The 21,038-nt window shown below is 40.6% G+C and overlaps 1 protein-coding gene across 2 annotated transcripts in view; it reads left to right on the forward strand.

Moving 5' to 3' along the window:
• The window catches only part of LOC122815146 (T-cell-specific guanine nucleotide triphosphate-binding protein 2-like), a 426,290-nt gene that overhangs the window by 282,819 nt on the left and 122,433 nt on the right, over positions 1-21,038 (forward strand). For both annotated transcript variants that reach the window (XM_044087401.1, XM_044087400.1), the window contains exon 3: positions 18,529-19,137. In XM_044087401.1, the coding sequence (XP_043943336.1) occupies positions 18,529-19,137 (609 nt within the window). The remainder of the gene's footprint in view (positions 1-18,528; positions 19,138-21,038) is intronic.

The raw sequence follows: 21,038 nt of genomic DNA on the forward strand, positions 1-21,038 counted from the left end.
ATTAAAGTAATTTTTTTTATTTTTACATTTTTTATATATCATATCTATATGGAGATTTTTTAGTTACACATTTGCAATATTATTTCATATTGTTCATTGCAGTTTTTAGGGAGTTTTAGAATATCTTAGATATTCATCACATTAAGAGATATTTATATATTTATATAAATACGTTTCAAAAGTGTTTTCTACAGGTTTTAATTTACATATTTTTGTAAAAGTGAAGTTCATGTACCAATTTTCTATCACTACGGAGGTGGAAGTTAGTTATTTACATTTGATTATTGAATTAGGCATGATATATTACATATTTATGAGATGCTTTCATTGGAAGATTTGAATTAATTGCCTATTCATTGTCACTATATATAATTGGTCTTGACCTCATTTTTGTTGTCTGAAGAAGTCTGTGTAATAGACGAAAAACGCATTGTGTTGTTATCCGTTTTACGTACTGTTTTTTCAATAAACCGTTGGATTTTATCTCGAGCTGTCCGGTGCATTGTTTCTCCTCCTACAGTGCTTTTTGGTGTTTATTTGGTTTTGGACTTGCACTGTTCTTCCTTGCTTTTGAATAAATGAGGAAAAAAACAGGATTATTCCTCTTATCAAAATCTGTAAAAGATGCATTATGCTCTAATCCCGCAAGTAAACACTGGTGAATCACAATGGAGTGTAGATATTTGGAAATTCTGATGACACATGACCCACCTAAAATTGTGTCAGCCAGTCATCATCCACTTCATGGGCGAATCAACAACAAAATAAACTGCTGGAAGGAAATCTTCTTCCTGCTTTCTCTAGAATCCAAATGATTCAAATGGTAGTGTTTCCTTGGATCCTTTTACTTATGAGACACCTTCACCACCTTTATAAATGTTCCCACATAGACACATTGCAGAAGCTGATTTTTTTGTGTAGGAATGGTCAAATCCTAAAATGAATAGACAGAAGGTAAACCCCCCATTAAATTAGGAGGAGTAGGTCTTCCCAGTCACACTATTACAACACAGCCATGGCTGAATGTGCATATATGTGAACCAGACTGACTCGCAGACCACATGGCTCTACATGGAGGTGAGTATTATTAGAGTCACATGTAGTGATACAGCTACAACTGCTTCATCAAAAATGTGGAACCCAGGATGATGGGTAGCCTGGATATAAAGCAAGATGTTTAACAACAAGTGACCAAAGGGCAAAGGACTTTACTGGAAGGGAATATGGGATTCCAATGCGTTTCTCATCAAAGGGAAACCCCATACACTGGAAGAAATGGATTAAGACAGGACTGTTGTAACTCCTAGATATTTGGCATCCCAGCAAGGCTAGAATTTTAGACTTTACCTGTCTGAAAGAAAGTTGGCAAGGGAAAAGTTGGTGTTGGTGGCACTATTTACAATTTAGTAATATAATTAGCAAATTGACACCAAATAAGTTAATATGTAAGAACAGAATTATCCAGCTACTTAGGAAAAGTAATATGAAGAATATTGATCATCCCTAACCTGTCCAAGACTGAGACATTTATACAAAGATGTGGGACCTGGGCAGATTTTAGTAATATGGGGATATCTGGGACAAATTAAATAATATTTTTAAACTAAATTTAGACTTCAGGACATTACCAGGACAATGTACCTTAACTCTCCCACTCACTTTCACAGGGTACATCAGTCTAGCTTTTTCAAAGTTGTTCATCACTGCAGCTTTAGGTAGGTGTTGGCACTGTGAGGCATGGTAAGCAGATTACCTTCATGTAATCTGAGAGTGCCACAAAATTAAATCCAAGTGGTTAGACCTCACTGAATCTATGATTTGGGCTTCTAGTGAATAACTGCCAGATAGCAACTCCCCTAGTTTTTGGTATTTAGGTATCCTTAAAAGGGGCTGGACTTCAAGCAACTCTCTTTACAAATGGAACGGATTAATTGCTGTCCCATTTATAGTATTTATTTTTTAAGCACTGGAAGTCTTTGAATTATGGTACCAAAAATATGTATTTGCCATAAACTGATTTATCACCTGGTACCCCCTAAAAAGTAAATTCTGTAGATTGGAATGCATTGTGGTTTTTACACGGATTCTGTTGAATAATGTGTTAGCTTATTTCTAGTAATTTGTGTAGGGAAAATGTGGTCCCTTGGGATGTTACTCCAGTTGCACATAAGTATAAGTATTTCTATTGAAAGTATAGCTGCAGAGTTGTATTCATTGTTCTTGATGAAGTCATGAAACCTGTATTATAGATACTTAAGTAATACAGTTAGCTGTTAGGTTATATTCAGAACTGACACATCAAGCATACAGCCTTATTCATGTTTTTTTTTTTTGTATTTTTATAGAGTTAAATCAGTTATATGTTCTTATATGAAGAAAATGAAAAAAATGTTACTAGTTGCTCACTTCAAGATGTATGTTACACAATGGCAATAAAGACATTATTGTTAAAAAAATAGAAATTCAACAATGAAATGCAAACATTAAAACAATCTATTTTAATGTCAGATGTGCACGAGTTATTAAAATTATATAATGCACTTCCTTCGATCATAGCATAGGTTAATACAATAACATTGTGTGTTTTCAATAAATGACTAGGGAAAGACTTTATGATCCCCTTACATTACTGGATGCAGATACTACAATATACTCCTGGGAATTGTGTCTATTACTGCAAACACACTGCAGCATTTAATAAGATTTTTTTTTATTAATCCTTTTCTGACCAAGTCAGTCCCCCTAGACCACTAGCCCCTTTTCAGGGGAGACCCACTGTGGTATTTATACTTGTAGAGGAAATGTGGCAGGACACCCAGGAACTTCCTCTACTCATTACAGTAGGATCTTTTACATCAACCTCTGCTGCCAACAACTCAAGCAGATAGAGCTCAGTTTAATTTCTCATACCCAGGATGAGGAGTGCAGAACTGCAGTGTCAGCTATTAACCTACCAGTTAGGAGAATTGAACCCACAGCCTTCTGCACCAAAAGTGAGTCTGCTACCCACTGTGCCATTGACATCATTACACTGTTACATGTGTTTTGTTGTGTATCCATTTGGCTCCATTTTATTATGAAGTTGCTTGACATACAAGGCTGTAATATGTGTACTAGGGTCTTTGTCCCACTCACACACAACAAAAGCATTGCTTCTGTGGCAAAATCAGCAGTTGCATTTTACTGGAGCCATGTCAAACTCAAAGCCAGTCACAAGTGGTGTCCCACAGGGCTCTGTCCTGGGACCCCTCTTGTTCAGCATTTATTTCTCAGATGTGAAAGCAAACATGGGAGGGTTGTGGCTGACAAAGTTCACAGATGACTGCAAACTAGGCGCCATAGTCGATAGACCAGCTGACACATACATCCTACAGAAAGGCCTCACTGAAACGGACAACTGGTGCCGGAGTCATGGCCTCAAACTAAATGCCAAAAAATGTATAGTCATCCCCTTTGGGAAAAACAAAGTACCCACAAATTATCACATAGACAGTAACCCACTGAGTACTGAAAGTAATCAGAGACCTGGGGACCCAAGTTGATAGTGACCTCTCATTTGACACCTACGTTGCCAAAGTGGTTAGAAAGACTTTCTACCTTGCCCACCTTATCATGAAGGGATTCACATCCAGATCAAAGGAGGTCATTGTACCCCTATACTCCTCCCTTATCAGGCCCATGATTGAGTACAATGCCCCATTTGGTATGTACCTCACCCGGCACTTGCAACAGCTGGAGAGACCCCAACAGTACCTCACCAAGAGGATCAAGGGTCTCCAACATATGTCATATGCTGCCAGACTAAAGAAACTCCAGCTCTATTCAGTAGCATACCACCTACTCAGAGGTGATCTGTGCCTGACGTACAAGGCCATGTCCAATCAGGAATTGATAGACATGCTCCACCTCAAAAAATCCAAATCCATCAGAACCACGAGATCTAAAGATTTAAACCTCAGTACAAATATGAATAGGACATGCTGGAGGGACAGATTCATAACTCAGAGGCTTCCCATACTCTGGAACAGAATCCCAGTTCATGTTAGGCAGGGCCCCTCACTGACTCTCTTCAAGAAAAATCTTGACGAGTGGATGGGAGATCATAGGTTTACCCTGGGGGTCATCTCTGTGTCACTACTAGACAGAGGCACAGTAAACTAATTCTATTATGTAACGGGGTCTTCACTGTGTCACTACTAGACAGAGGCACAGTAGTCTAAATCTATTCTGTACACTTTTGTACCATTATATGGGGTGGCGAAAGCCACATCACTATGGCTAGGCTTATAAATGCCCCAGGGCAGATATCCTAGTACTAAACTATGAAACTATGAAACTATGAACTGTCTTTCCCCCACAGACATACATGCAACTTTAAAACATTGGCTGCGTGTTTTAGAATATATCACATTCATATAACATGGTGTTTAAACATCAGCAGTGTGCACATCTGAGTGATAGACTCAGAATTGCAGTTTCAGAAAAAAGTCAAACCAAATATACTGCTGAAGACAGCAAATAAGCAAGACATGGGTGATTGCACCTTACCTCATACAATGTACACCAGTGAATAACTAATTCTATTTAAGAAACACACACACACGCGTGTGCACACACACACACACACACACACACACACACACACACATACACACACACACACACACACACACACACACACACACTAGTTAGTACCACTAAATATGTTTTAACCAAACAAGAACAGGGTGATATTCATACACATTTGCATACTATGCAAAGCCACCTTGCATGATATAGTACATAAAGGGAAACAAACTCTTAAAACATCACTGCTTACAAGCACACCAAGTTGCAAATGAGTAGTGTGCTGTTCTCCAAGTGAGCTGCATGTGGAAGTCTGTGGACATGGCCTATGTAAATTAGACCACTGCATGCCATGGATGCCCTCTGTGTTACAGAATTTGCATAACACACCGATGCCCTTACTGGGCAACATCCACACATGATACCTGTGAGCTGTTAACCATGTTGTCCTGATTCAGTTCAGTAAGGAATGCAGATTCCCTGATGGAGCAGAGTGTAGTTGAGCAGTTTAGTGCAGTGCAGCTACAATCTGCTGAATGGGGCACCTACCTACCTGTGGTTGTACTAATGGCACAGTAACTGATTTAGGGATATTTGTTGTCAATATTTAATGGAATTCAGAGGTATGGTAAGGTCCTGATTAGCTGGATCATTTATAGCCTAGCAAAAATGTCCCAGTTTGTAAGTATCCATCAACATGAATAATTAATACCAAGGATCAAAGTATCCATCAACATGAATAATTAATACCAAGGATCAAACCTATGTTTGCTCAAAGCTGCAGTGAGTTAGGCCTTCTGCCCTTGCTCTACTGTTTTACAAAAACTGCTGTGAGACTACAAAAGATAAGTGCTTATTTTCGACTGTTTTCTGCACTTCTGATTAACCAAAACAATATTTGCTGCATATGTGTTTAAACTGTGAAACTGTTTTTTAGGCTTAGTGAACTCAGTCCTTACCTCTGTTCTGATCTTGTATCGCCACCCACCTATCCAATTGTTGTTGTGGTTTTATAGCCTAGTAGCTTTTGAGATGCCCGTTTCTACTATAAATTTGATATTAGACACTCCCCCCAGTCCCATTACATCAGCTCATTTTACTGAGTACAATGTAATCAGTTGTGAAGGTCCACCCCTTTAGCTTCTTAAACTTGAATTATCTTCTGTCTCCTCACTTTCTACAAAAAAAAAATAAAATAAAAAACATGTCTAAATATATATATATATATATATATATATATATATATATATATATATATATATATATATATATATAGTGCCTCTTCCTACTTTATTTTGCTTCTTGTGCTTAGGTGTTTAACTGCATTTAGTTTGCCGCATTTGTTACTGCTTGTCAATAGCCTTATTAAATTAATCCTTTGTGAGGTATTCTAGCTACAAATTTTCCCTTAGTAGCACTTGTGTGATCACCTAGTAGTACTACTCTTAGACCTTCCACCCTTTACCCCCTTAGCTCTCTCTTGCCTCTCTCCCTCAGATTCTGACAAATATGGATGGACAATTTCCTATGCTTTATCTTGCCAGTCTGGTTGATATGGGCATCCTGAGACAGTGTAGCAACTGCTCATGTACACGGACAACCCTCTACTACTACGACTTAGGAACACAATTTGTGAGAGATGCAATTACATTAAGAACCTAAAGTCTATGCTCTGTCCCTCACAAGCCAGTATATTTGGCACTGAGAAGGGTGACAACACAAACATTACTGACACCTACACAACACACACTCATGATGACAAACACCATACCTCAAACACCACCTACACCCACATAACACACACGCACACATGCGGAGGTCCTCAACAAAAACATATCCAAACAAAAGAGACCTCGGAGGCAACAACACACACAAACTCCACTGCCCACCACACCACACACCACACATAGTCCACACACCTGTATCTCACAGCCACTATGGCCTAAACCTAAACCCAACATACTAGTGATAGAAGACTCCATTGTGAGACACACAGATGTGCCCCTCACCAGACTGGATAAGGAGAAAGTCAGTTAGTTGTTTGTCAGGTACCAGAATCCATCATATCACCCATGCACTCAAGTCTCTCATTAACAGTTACTGTTATAACTCTGTCATAGTCCATGTTGGCGTGAATGATTTGAGACATACCTCCCTGGACTATATGAAGAGAGACATGATCGAGCTCACTGAATATGTGTCCCAAGCAGGTATGTTTGTAGCCTTAAGCAGCATTCTACTGTCACCCAGAATGATGCCTCAATATAAACAGCAAATGATTGACTTTAACAATTGGCTTAGTTTCTGGTGTCATTCCAAGGTGATCCAGTACCTGACAGCCTGGGAAGACATGGTTAACAAACCATGAGGCTTTGCCAGACATGGCCTGCATCTGTCTCCCGTAGGCTTCAAGCTTCTGGCAAAGGCTCTTGCCTCCCCCACAGTGCTCTTTTAAGGAAATGCCATGAGGTCAAAACTACCAACATGAAAATGTCATCAAAACACTAATTAAAGGTCATGCTGCTTAACGCTAGGAGTCTAAACATGAAACTGCACTCATTGCAAGTATTCTTAACCCTGGAAGATGCTAATATTTGTGCAGTCATAGAAACCTGGTTCAAAGCTGCAAAGAGCACCCCAGCCATACCAGGTTACTCATCCTATCATACATTCAGACCACAAACCGTAGGCAGCAAAGCCAAAGGAGGTGGAGTTGCAATATATATAAGACACACACACTTCTAGGCTGGTCAAACAGTATGATGCTCAGGAGACACTCCAGGTGCAGTTAACCATTGACAAGACCCCTATTTGAAGTATAGCTTGCTACAGGCCCCCAACTTTGACTCAGGATGTCCACTCCACCTATCTGGACCATTTCAAATTTATCAAGACTCAACCCTTTACCCCGATCTTGGGTGACTTTAACTATCCAACCATAGACTGGAAGCACTACTGATGCCAAAACACAAATGCCCAGACATTCCTTGGTTTCATCAATGCAAATGCCTTGGACCAGCTGTTCGACACACCCCCACAAGAGGTGAAACTATCTTGGACTTGGTATTAACCAGCATGAGTAACCACTGCAGCATCCCTACAGTGTCATCATCCCTGATAAGATCCGATCACAAAGCGGTCACTTTCAAAGTCACCATCTCCTCCAACCCCCCCCTCCACCCAGCTAGGGTAATAGGGTAATAAAAAATATTCCAAAGCTGATTGCAGCCTCCTGAGGGATGATATAAACAGCTTCACAGCACCCTCCATAGGAACTGGCACATATGTCTAAACCTACACCAAAGTACCATATGAGCATTTATATAGTTGCATGGAATCAGGACTACCCAACAGGACAAAATCCTCCTCCTCAAGGAAGAGTACCCCTGTCTGGTGGACATCTGCAATAAATAAACTCTATAATAAAAGGAAAAGAATTGCTGTCAAGGACCAAGAAGGAGCAAGTCCCTAATTGGAAGCAATCGCTTCTTAGACTGAACAAGCAAATAAGAGCACTAGTGATATGCTCCAAAAGTAAATTTCGAGTCCAAACTGGCCACATCAACTAAAGACGATCATAAGGCCTTCTTCACATATGTCCACAATCTCAAAGGAAGCACTCAGATCTGCTCAGAACTGATGGCCAAGGACACCACATACAAAAATACCATAGATATAGCCAACATGCTGGCAGACAGATTCAGTGAAAATTTCACCCCTTTGTTCCCCCATCAGTAAATTAGGACATCCCCAGCACCTGCCCCCTACTTTTATCTCTAGGAAGCAAGTCATCCCTGAACTCTCAAAGGCAAAAAAATACACCCTCCATGGGACCCAATAACATCTCAGGCTGCATCCTACATGAACTTAGGCAGGAACTTGCTGCACCATTAGGCACCCTGTTCAACCAAAGCCTGAGTACTGGCTTCATCTCAGCTGAATGGAGGATAGCCACTGTCATCCTTTTGCACAAAGGTGGAGTGTCCACTGATACAAGAAATTATAAACCCATCAGCCTAACTAGCCTGATCTGCAAGGCCATGGAGCGGGTTACCATGGACATCATTAACAAGGACATTGGCAACCTCCACTCATTCCCACACAGTTTGGTTTTGTCAAGGGGAGTTCATGCCTGTTAAATTTGGTAAATTTCTTTCAGACAGTCACCAAAGCCATGGATGAGGGGAAGACGGAGCACACTGCCTACCTTGTCCTGGCCAAAGCCTTTAATACTATTCCTCATTCAGGTATAATAGATAAACTCTTTCAACTAGGCATCAATCCATATGTTACCAGATGGGTAGCAAACTGAGTCACTGATAGAACCCACCTAATCAAAATAGGGGAAGCCACCTGAAGCAGTAGACCTGTAACAAGCGGTGTACCCCAGGGATCTGTCTTGGGGCCTCTGCTGTTTGGGATATACTTTTATGAGGTGCAGGCCAAACCTAGTGGGCTATGGATGACCAAGTTTGCAGATGACTGCAAGCTGGGAATTGTCATCAATTCCCCTAGTGATGTGGACATCCTCCAAAAAGGTCTCACCCAAAAAAAATGACTGGTGCCAGAATCACGGCCTCAGACTGAATGCCAAAAAATGCATTATCATCCCTTTTGGGGAGAGTGACATCCCCACAAATTATAACATTAATAACAAGGTCCTAAGCATGCAATCAGTCGTGAGGGACTTGGGCACCCAGGTTGATAGGAAACTGACTTTTGACAACCATATTGCCTCCGTTGTATGGAACGCTTTCTACATGGCCCACCTCATTAGTAAGGGTATCTTATCCTGGGACAAGGAGGTCATAACATGCCTGCATATTTCCCTTATAAGATCCATTATTGAGTACAATGCCCCTTTCGGCATGTACCTCACAAAGCACATGCAGCAGCTGGAGAGACCAAAGAGGTTCCTCACCAGGAGAATCCAGGGCCTCAAAAATCTACCCTACACAGTTAGGCTAAAGGCTGTGTACCTCTACTCAGTCTCATACAGACTTCTCAGAGGTGACCTCTGTCTGGCATATAAAGCAATCTCAGACCCCATCTTGATGGGACTGCTGCATATCCGCAAATCAATCTCCACTCTATTAGCCCACACGCACAACATCAACCTGGTCTGTGACATCAATAGGACTTGTTGGCGAGACGGATTTGTGTGCCAGAAACTCCTCCTCCTGTGGAAAAGTCTCCCTCTCCACATCAAGCAGAGTGTGTTATTAACACTTTTTAAGCACAACCTGGATAACTAGATGTGGAACAGAAAATACACCCCTGGGATTCCATCTGTGTCCCTGCTGGACTGGGGCATTGGGTGCTGACTTGTTGGAACATGGGCTTAATTCTTGGCTAGGCTTGTAAGGGCCTCAGGGCCAATAACCTGGTAACTTCCTATAATCCTATGATCCTTTCCAGAAAGGCCTGGGGGACCAGACCTAGGGTGTATTTATCATCATCCATCCATTTAGCCAGGCTATGCTTTAAGATGGTCAGGAATTTACTTTGAATTATATCTAAAGGAAGTTTATTCCACAAGCAAGTCAAATTAATGTGATAGTACAGGTTCTGTTCTCTTGAATGGGTGTTCAGGATGTAATTTGTCTTGCAGATGTGAAGGAGCTCACATGGCTCTATAGGCAAGATACAGGCCCCTCTCAAGAGACTGTAGAAAACAGAAAAGAGAGAGTGATTTTAAACAGTCTGTTTCATCACCATCATCTTCATCATTAATCCCCCTTTTCCCACTTTCTGCATGGGGTTGTGTGTCTCATCAGCTATCTCTATCTCTCGCGATTTAATGCCCGTTTCCTACCTTCTTTGACTTTCATGTATGACTGTTGCAGGTTTTCTGTCAAATAATCCATCCATCTCTTTGCCAGTCACCCTTATTTCTTCTTTCTTTTTCCTGTCTGCCCCAAATCTTCCTCATCAGATCATCTTCTGCTTTCCTGTACATGTGCTCAGAGTACCATAACCTATTCTCTTTGACCTTGTCTAAAATTGGAGCTACTTGGGCTTCTGCTTTGTTGACCTCATTTCTTTGTCTGTCTCACAGTGTGCACCCTGCCACCCATCTCGGTAGTTCATTTCCATCACCTCTAGCTTCCTGAACTGCTCTGCCTTTACTGCACACATGTATGTATCATACGGTAGTACTGGATGTGCCACTGTCTTGTCCACCTTACTTTTCAGCTTCTTTGGCATTCTTCTGTCATATACTATCCCTGACACCCTGACACTCTATGCCATTTGGCTGCAGCCCTCTAATTCATTTAGCTTTGACCTCTTCATTTAGGCATCCCTTCTTCTCATTCTTCCCTCCTAGATATTTGAAGCTGTTAACTTCTTCCACTATTTTCTGTTCTGAGTTCTCAGCTTCTTCTGATTTCCCCATTTGCTGCCATGAGAAATGTCTTATCTCTACTCAGTTTCAGGCTGCATGCCTTCAGTTTTGCATTCCAGTCTCCATCATGTGCTGAAGCTCTTGTTCTGAGTCTGACTGCAATGCCTCATTGTTTGCATACAACAGGTTTATTTGTTTGCCCCCTCTAACTTTTTTTGTGAATGTAGACCATCAGCAGTATGAATAGCAGTGGGCTCAGAGATAAACCCTGATACACACCCACTCCTACTTAGAAGCTCTCTGCAAGCCCGGACAGTGTTTGCACTTGTGTCATTGGATCCTTGTACATAACCTGCACTAATTCTACCAGTGTGTCAGGGACTACAGACCATTGCAATACTGTCCAGATTAGCCTTCTTGGGACTTTCTCATATGCTTTATCCAAGTTTATGAATGCCCAGTTGGAGTCTTTTCTCATCTCTAGCTTCTTCTCATCTGTATGTCTCACTGCGTACATCACGTCAGTTGTGCTGCATCCTGATCTGAATCCAAACAATTCATCTCCCACCTTACTTTCTACTGTGTGCATTCATTTATCAGTCATCCTCTACAGGAGTTTAATGCAGTGTGGTAGGAGTGGACACCTCTGTATTGCCCACTGTTGTGGATATCCTCTTTGCTCTTCTTTAACAAGAAACATTATTATTGAATTATCAGTTATGACATATGCAATTATACATTTCTATAAATGAAAACAAACCATATTAACATATTTTCCAGTTGCAAACATTATACATCACATAAAATCTGCTATACAGTCATTGTCAATCCAACATTACATAACTCATTCAATTCCTGCCTTTCCTTAAACCTTATGCCTCTTCTAAAATATTATTCTGCATGTATTAGTCCCACAATTCCAATTTGTAATATGTAATTTGCTCCTCCCCTTTTCTAAAGATCCCAGTTCCAGTTCTTTTACCTCTGTTGCTATAGTCACTAATTGTACCACAGGTGGCTTAGACTTTGATTTCCATTTTCTAGTAATTGTATTTTTTTGGCAGCCACCAACAAGGTCTTATTATGTCTAGGCAGTTCCGATTCTGTATCACAGCTCAAAAAAAATAATTTTCTTAGTTACACCAATTTTCTCACCCAGTATTTCTGACAGTGGTCTGCAGGGAAGTTGTAAACTCTGCCAACTCATTACACTCCCCAAAAATATGTTCCCAATTACCTCTTTGTTCCCCTTCACACCCGAAGCAAAAATCCTAACTCTTCTAGACTTTGTTACATTTTTGTGAGTCATAATTGTTTATCCAGTGTCTCTGCCCAACCCTTTCTAACCTGCTCTGATTGATTCCTATAGTTATCATGCAAGATTGCATATACCCTACTAATTATCCCTTGTATAACTGCAGCATCTGTCCCAGATTCTATTAAAAACTCCACCGGTGTTGGTCTTTCACTTAGGACCCCCTATTCCTTTCTCTTTGCTATCAGTCATTAACAGGGAAGGCAATCTCTAGCCTGCAGTCGAAATGTATTCCAATGTCTTGTACGTTGACACTAGAATATCTATTCTCCAGTCATCTGGGATGTGCTTTTTATCTCCACACTGCTGTGAGGACCCTTTGAAGCTGTTTCACCCAAACTCACTCAGCGTCTTCCTATTATCTGCTGTGACCTCATCTAAGTCTGCTGCTTTTCCTGACTTTATTTTCCTTAGTACTGTACCTACATCTAACTGGGGTGGGCTGCTGTTCTTTTTTATTGTGGGCAGTTTCTGGGGAAGTACAGTTTCTGTGGGGTTTTCTTCATTCAGATGTTTCTAAATGTACTCCTTCCATCTACCTGTGATGTCCTTGGCACTGCTGACCAGGTTGTTGTTGTATTCCTTATAAAGATTGTCTGTCGATATCTTCTTTATTATTCATTCTGTCTTCACCTTGGAACCTGTTGGAGTTTATTTGTGTCGTCTGCCGTATCACTTTTCAGAAGCTGCTATAGTGCTTTGATGCCTCTTTCCTTGCTATTACAACTGATCAATTATCCTGTTTGTTAACCAGCTCATATTCCTTCTTAACCTAGTCCATCTTTATTATCTCACATTTTCCTACACTCCTTCTTTTTGATAACTTCTAGATCTTACGCATTCTGCCACCAGCTTTCCTCGGGTACCTTATTTCCATACCTGGGTCAGTGGAATAGCTTTTCATTGTTTCCATGAATGCTATTATAAGACTCTGCCATTCTTCTTCTATTGCACACATTTCCTCTTCCTCCTGAGGTGTTTGAGTCCTGAGTAATTCCTTAAACTCCATTTAACTTCTAGGTCTTCACCTTCATCTCTGTAAATCTTAGTGCTTTTTCTGACCACTGCTTGCAGATGATCATGGCTACCAGTAGTTTACGCTGATGGCTGACTGTTATACTGGGTAGTCCATTATAGACTTTGGCTTGATCATTGCTGGACAGGCAGAGAGAGGTTAGCATATTGGTTCATGTCTTTAACTCACAGATACAAGGTATAGAGTTTGATTCTAACTTCTGGTTATTGTCTGGACTTGTAATAGTCTGCAGACTAATAGCCTGGTATTTAACTATAAACACCCCCAAACTCTGACTTTAACCTAATGCCCTTCCTTTACTAACAGGAGGACTACCTTCTGGGCATATTGGTCACTCTTGTACTTGATCTTGTTATTGTCTGTCTTAATGAACATTGACAATCATCAAGCTATTTGCCAAGCTGAAGTCTAGAATGGTCTCTGCTCCTTTTATGCTAGTGTGCAACCCATGTCAACCCAGGAAGTTCTCATATCTTGTTCTGCCTGCCATGATATAAGCGTAAAGGTCCCCATTATCAACATCAATACATGTTGTTTTGCTTTATCTAGAAGGTCCAGCAACTGCTGCCTAAATGCACTGTTTCCTCACTATCACAACCCTGCTTGGGGTATAGCCTAAGAATATTAATGCTGCTCTATCTTTACTTCCAGCGTTCACTCAACAGAAGTATCCCAGGCTTGGGGACTGGATATACACTGGCCAACAGAGGCAAATAGATCCATTTCACCATTAACATGGTTCCCAGGTGTAGCTGAAGTATGCCAGGTTCTCAACCTACTTATCACCAGCAAATGCCCATGCTAAGGGCATGATCACAGTCATAACACAGGAAATCATACATGTTTTCAATGACTCTTTTCATATATGTAGGCAGTAAAACTTTTAATAAGATATTTTTGAAGAAAATAATTTCTCATCTCAAAAGCACAGGAAAATGTCCATCCAGCTATCATTTTATAAACCGCTTGTCATGGTAGGGATTATGGCAGTAACAATCTGAGCAGGAAATGTCAAATAAAACAGCTTCCAACTTATCTTGTAGCATCCCCAGACATTTCTCAGCAAACTGAGAAATGTAATCCCTACCATATGTAGGGCACCCACCCTGTGGGACACACTTGGCACGATTCCTGTTTGGACATACTGAGAAGGTACCCAAATGACCTTTGTTGCCTCCACCCAACCCAGAAGTGCAGTAAATGTACTCTGAGATAAGTAAGTAAATAAATAAATATGTTATCCAGGGTTGTCAACTGATTCACACTGACCCATTTGAGGCACTTTGTGGGATTAATGTCTGGTTAAATTACTTACTTAGAATCACTGCAGAAGGCAAATAGAGACTGAGTTAATCAAACCCTGCAGTAGTAAAAAATGAAGCACCAGGTACCAGTACGTGTAGGTGAGGTCAGAGAGAAAGACTGAAAACAAATTGATAGCTTCATTGTATAGCATCTCAGTTCATCACCACAACTGGGTAAAAATTTTGCACATAAAATACTGTGGATTGTGTAGTGAATACATCCACAAGCAATTTCCATCTCAAAAAAAAAATCCTCAAAATACTTAAAATGTTCTCCCTAAATTAACTGATCTCTGCAGTCTTCATGTCTTCTCTACTTTCCATTATAAACAAAATTGTAAAATACTTAAAATCCTTTCCCTAAATTAGCCATTCTATGCATTTTCCATGTCTTCTTTAACTTCCATTATAAACAAAATCCAAAGATACTTAAAATCTTCTCCCTAAGTAAGCAGATTCCTCCATCACTTACAGAAAGTGTCACTGTTACGTAAAAGAACCATTCCATATGATTTGGAGGTGCTAAGTTTCATCATAGCTGCTTCAGATTCAGCAGGGAACAATTCCTGTGCACAGCAAGGATAAAGTAAGCAGATTCCTCCATCACTTGCAGAAAGTGTCGCTGTTATGTAAAAGAATCATGCTGTCTGATTTGGAGGTGCTGAGTTTCATCATAGCTGCTTCAGATTCAGCAGGGAACAATTCCCGTGCACAGAAACGATAACATATAACTGTGGGGAAAAAGACAAATCATCTAAAAAAATATCACAAATGATAATGGATGTAATAGATAGCTTGGGCAGAGTTCTCTTCCCACCACAAATATATCTGAAGTAATACAGAGAATGTCACACCACTCCCCTCAAATACAAAGACAAAATTACATAGAGCATCACTCTGGGACCCTGTCCTGTTATAAAAAACCTCCCACAGTGCATGGTAATCTGCCTTCCCCTGCTTCACAACACATATACAGTACTGGCAAGCTTCTATGACCGTTTTAGTATCTGTGCAAGGACAAACAGTTGACCCAATGTTCCTTAAATAGAACAGACTCTACATCACCCCCCTTGAATCAGAGGCCCAGCTATATGGTGAAGCCTAATGTCCAACAACCTGGTGTAAATATTCCATGGAGGTTGAGGATCAGCATAGCAATTCCCAAGGAGGCTAAAGATCATGCCCATTTTATAACAGGAGCTCATCTCCGTATCCTCCTCTTTGAAAATGGGGATTGTTGTCCTAGTTTGCCTAGTCTGTCAGTCCGTGGTACTGTTCCACTATACTATACCATGTAGTACTGGTACTGTTCCACTATACTATACTATACCGTGCAGCACTGGTACTGTTTCACTATACTATACCATGCAGCACTGGTACTGTTCCACTATACTATACTGTGCAGCACTGGTAAGGTTCCACTATACTATATCATGCAGCGCTGGTACTGTTCCACTATACTATACCGTGCAGCACTGGTACTGTTCCACTATACTATACCATACAGCACTGGTACTGTTCCACTATACTATAATGTGCAGCACTGGTACTGTTCCACTGTACTATACCATGCATCACTGGTACTGTTCCACTATACTAACTGTACAGTACTGGTACTGTTCCACTATACTGTACTGTGCAGCACTGGTAAAGTTCCATTATACTATACTGTGCAACACCGGTACTGTTCCACTGTACTACACCATGCAGCACTGGCATGTTCCACTATACTATACCATGCAACACTGGTACTGTTCCACTATACTGTACTGTGCAGCACTGGTAAGATTACATTACACTGTACTGTGCAGAACTGGTACTGTTCCACTATACTATACCATGCAGAAGTGGTACGTTCCACTATACTATACTATGCAACAGTGGTATTGTTCCACTATACTATGCTGTGCAGCACTGGTACTGTTCTACTATACTATACCATGCAGTACTGGTACTGTTCCACTATACTATACTGTGCAGCACTGGTACTGTTCCACTATACTATACCATGCAGTACTGGTACTGTTCCACTATACTATACTGTGCAGCACTGGTACTGTTCCACTATACTATACCATGCAGTGCTGGTACTGTTCCACTATACTATACCATGCAGCACTGGTACTGTTCCACTATACTATACCATGCAGCACTGGTACTGTTCCACTATACTAACTGTGCAGCACTGGTACTGTTCCACTATACTATACCATGCAGCACTAGTACTGTTCCACTGTACTGTACTGTGCAGCACTGCTACTGTTCCACTATACTATACCGTGCAGCAGTGGTATTATGCCGCTATACTATGCTGTGCAGCACTGGTACTGTTCCACTATACTGTACTGTGCAGCACTGGTAAGGTTTCATTATACTATACCATGCAGCACTGGTACTGTTCAACTATATTATACCATGCAGCACTGGTACTGTTCCACTATACTAACTGTGCAGCACTGGTACTGTTCCACTATACTATACTGTGCAGCACTGGTAAGGTTCCATTATACTATACCATGCAGCACTGATACTGTTCCACTATATTATACCATGCAGCACTGGTACTGTTCCACTATACTATACCATGCAGCACTGGTACTGTTCCACTATACTATACCATGCAGCACTGGTACTGTTCCAGTATACAATGCCATGCAGCACTGGTACTGTTCCACTATACTGTACTGTGCAGCACTGGTACTGTTCCACTATACTATACCATGCAGCACTGGTACTGTTCCACTATACTATACTGTGCAGCACTGGTACTGTTCCACTATACTATACCGTGCAGCACTGGTACTGTTCCACTATACTATACCATGCAGCGCTGGTACTGTTCCACTATACTATACTGTGCAGTGCTGGTACTGTTCCACTATACTATACCATGCAGTACTGGTACTGTTCCACTATACTATACCATGCAGCACTGGTACTGTTCAACTATACTATACCGTACAGCACTGGAACTGTTCCACTATGCCGCAGAACCCAGTACTTTGAATATTGCAGTGGTTGGTGAGACGGGGGCTGGTAAGTCGTGTCTTGTCAATATACTGTGCAGCACCGAAAAAGATGTATTAACTACAATCCCCAGTTATGTCCATTGCCTTCAACATTTTAAGCCAGACGCATTTCTGCAGCCTTACCCTGTGAAGCTGTTTACTTGTTGCAGTGACCTCTAGAAAAATGGGTCAAAATCCACCAGCTGCTTTTGGCAAGGGAGTATGTCCGTTATATTTACAAGCATCTCAAAGTGCTTCTTTATCCTCTTGACATTAACCTCTGTTAAGGTCAGCAGTTTTCCATGTTTGCTAAGAGCTTCTTGAGAAAATAATTTTTGGTCAATCTACCAGGTTAACAATTCAGATGGAAAGAACAAATCACAGTTCATAATAATGAGAAGACAGAGTTAGTTAAACCCATCAGAGAAGAGTGGTTTACCCCAGTCATTCAAAAATAATATATGAGAGCCCTGTTTATGCACCATGTAGACACACTGCTTCCACTGCTTGGTCATTCCATGTTGTAGATAAGCTGGACAAGCTGATGTTACAGGCTTCAGCTTAAGCAGTGGAATCTGCTTTTCAGTGTCACTGACCTCTCAGTCCATAGAGAGCAAAGCCCAAGAAACAGATCCTCTGTTACATGGTCACTATCATGTTTCATTAAAGAACGTTGCTTTTTGATCAATATTTGACTCTGACAGACTTATGGAAAGCATCCCGACTATGTCAATTATAGTACGTAGAAGGACTCTTACAGTCATATGTCAGGTAAGTCATATTTAATGAATATATTATAAATAAATACTTGAAACGCATTTTGCTTGGCATCTCTGTGTCAGTTACTGCTTTATATATTTTACTAGAATCAGACTTTCACAGAGTTAGTTACCACTACGAATTTAGAGATAGATCTTACTAGACTCCAAATAACGATTATTCTTCTTACTTAGAAACTGGATGCCGCAGAACCCAGTACTTTGAATATTGCCGTGGTTGGTGAGGCGGGGGCTGGTAAGTCTTGTCTTGTCAATATGCTGAGGGATTTGTCTAACGAAGAAAATGCTGCTGCCACTAGAAGTATAGAAATGACAATGGCACGTGCATGGTATCCCCATCCAAGTATTCCTGATGTCTTTTTCTGGGATCTCCCAGGAACAGGCAGGCGTAACTTTCATGCTAAAAACTATGTTAAAGAAATGCATTTCAAAAGCTATGACATCTTTATTATTGTTTCCTGTTGTCGATTCTCAGAGAATGATGTTGACCTTATCAAAGAAATAAACAAACTGAATAAACCATTTTACTTTGTGAGAAGCAAAATCGACAACGATATATATGCAGAAGAACAAAAGTATGGGAATGTTGATCCACAGAAAGTCATGAATAAGATTAGACGTGACTGTACTTGTAAACTTTTGAGCCTGGGAGAAGAGTTTCTGGAAATATTCTTGATATCAGGATTTCATCAAGACATGTATGACTTTCCCAAACTAATAAGCACTCTTGCAAGAGATGAGAAGATTCTTGAATTTATTTCTAAGCAAAAATCCAAAGAAAAGGTAAGAATATAATTGCAAACAATGTTTTCGCTCACTGCTTTTCATACTTTATTAATCAGCTAGAGCTTTTTGTTTTGGTATTTTGTAAACCTTTATACAAATTAAATTGGTATGTCTTTTGCTACGTAACAATATTTTAAATACTTAAAGAAAAATAAAAAGAATATTAGCGCACTGTCAAAGCATATTGTTCTGAAATTTAAAATTAGTTCATTAAACTAAATTAATAAATTTAAATAATTAAACTAGTTAAACTAAGTTAAATTTTAATTAAATTAAGTGCATTTTAAGTGAATTTGTCAAACTAAAGATAATTGTTCTAACACTTACCAATGCCATTTCTGGAAACAAATGTTTTTAAATAGTTTAATGTTTACTGTTAGATGCTTCACTTGCAAAACAAAATTTAATTTGTGCAAACTGTCAGTAGGTGGAATACCAACTGCCTTAATCTTAGGTGAATAGATGTGTGTATATATATGCAGAATCCTTTATAAACGCATTCTATGAACACCTTCAGGAATGCATGGATCATGCGATCCCAAATAAAACCAAGACCCAATCCTCCAAAGGCAGACGTCCTGTCTGGTGGACCCCAGCCATAAGCAAACTATACAATAGAAGGAGGAAGCTACTAAATGATAGAGCAAAATCCCAAAAAGGGAAGGCATCACTGATCAGTATTAGCAAAAAACTACAGGCACACATAAAATTGTCTAAGGCCAGCTTCGAGAGAAAAATTGCACAGGACACTAAGGATAATCACAAGGCTTTCTTTAGTTATGTTAGGAACCTGGGTGGTAATTCCCAGATATGCTCAGAATTAGTACAAAATGACAAAAAACACACCGAACCCACAGACATTGCCAACATCCTAGCTGACAGGTTCAGCGCAAACTCCCCTCCCCCTCCCCACCAAAAGGGCAAATATCTATCCCAGCAGAGTGCTGCCCCCCTGACATCTCAGATGCTCAGGTAAGAGCCACCCTCTCCAAAGCAAAAAACACAGCATCAATGTGACCAGATGGTATCCCGGGCTGCTTCCTACATGAACTCCAAGAAGAGCTAAACCCAAACATAAAACTACTGTTCAATTTCAGCCTTACTACAGGATATGTGCCCAAAGAGTGGCGTACAGCAACAGTGGTCCCTCTCCATAAAGGTGGTGCCTCAACGGATCCTGGAAACTATCGCCCCATAAGCCTGACTAGCTTGGTCTGCAAAGCTATGGAAAGGATCATCATGGACCTCATAAATAAAAATATTGGGGACCTACAAACACTGGATCCTACCCAGTTCGGCTTTGTTAAGGGCAGATCCTGCCTCTTAAACCTGGTTGATTTCTTTGAAACAGTCACCAAGGCCATTGACGAGGGGAAGGTGGTCCACACAGCCTACCTGGACCTCGCAAAAGCCTTCGATACAATACCCCACTCAGGCATTATAGATAAGCTCACCAGCTTAAATATAAACCCCTATGTTACTAGATGGATTGCAAACTGGCTCAAGGACAGAACCCATATGGTTAGAATTGCTGGAGCCATGTCAGACTCCAAACCAGTTACAAGTGGTGTCCCACAAGGCTCAGTCCTGGGACCTCTCTTGTTCGGTATATATTTCTCGGAGGTACAGGCCAACACGGAAGGACTGTGGCTGACCAAGTTCGCAGATGACTGCAAACTGGGCATCATAATCAACTCTCCAGCCGACACAAGCATCCTCCAAAAGGGCCTCATAGAAACAGACAACTGGTGCCAGAGCCATGGCCTCAAGCTAAATGCCAAAAGTGTATAGTCATCCCCTTTGGCAAAAACAAAGTTCCCACAAATTACCACATAGGTGGTAATCCATTAAGTACAGAAGAAGTAATTAGGGACCTGGGGACCCAAGTTGATAGCAAT

The sequence above is a fragment of the Protopterus annectens genome, chromosome 11.part0 (genome assembly GCF_019279795.1).
Source record: "Protopterus annectens isolate FY-2018-M chromosome 11.part0, PAN1.0, whole genome shotgun sequence".
Classification (NCBI taxonomy): domain Eukaryota; kingdom Metazoa; phylum Chordata; order Ceratodontiformes; family Protopteridae; genus Protopterus; species Protopterus annectens.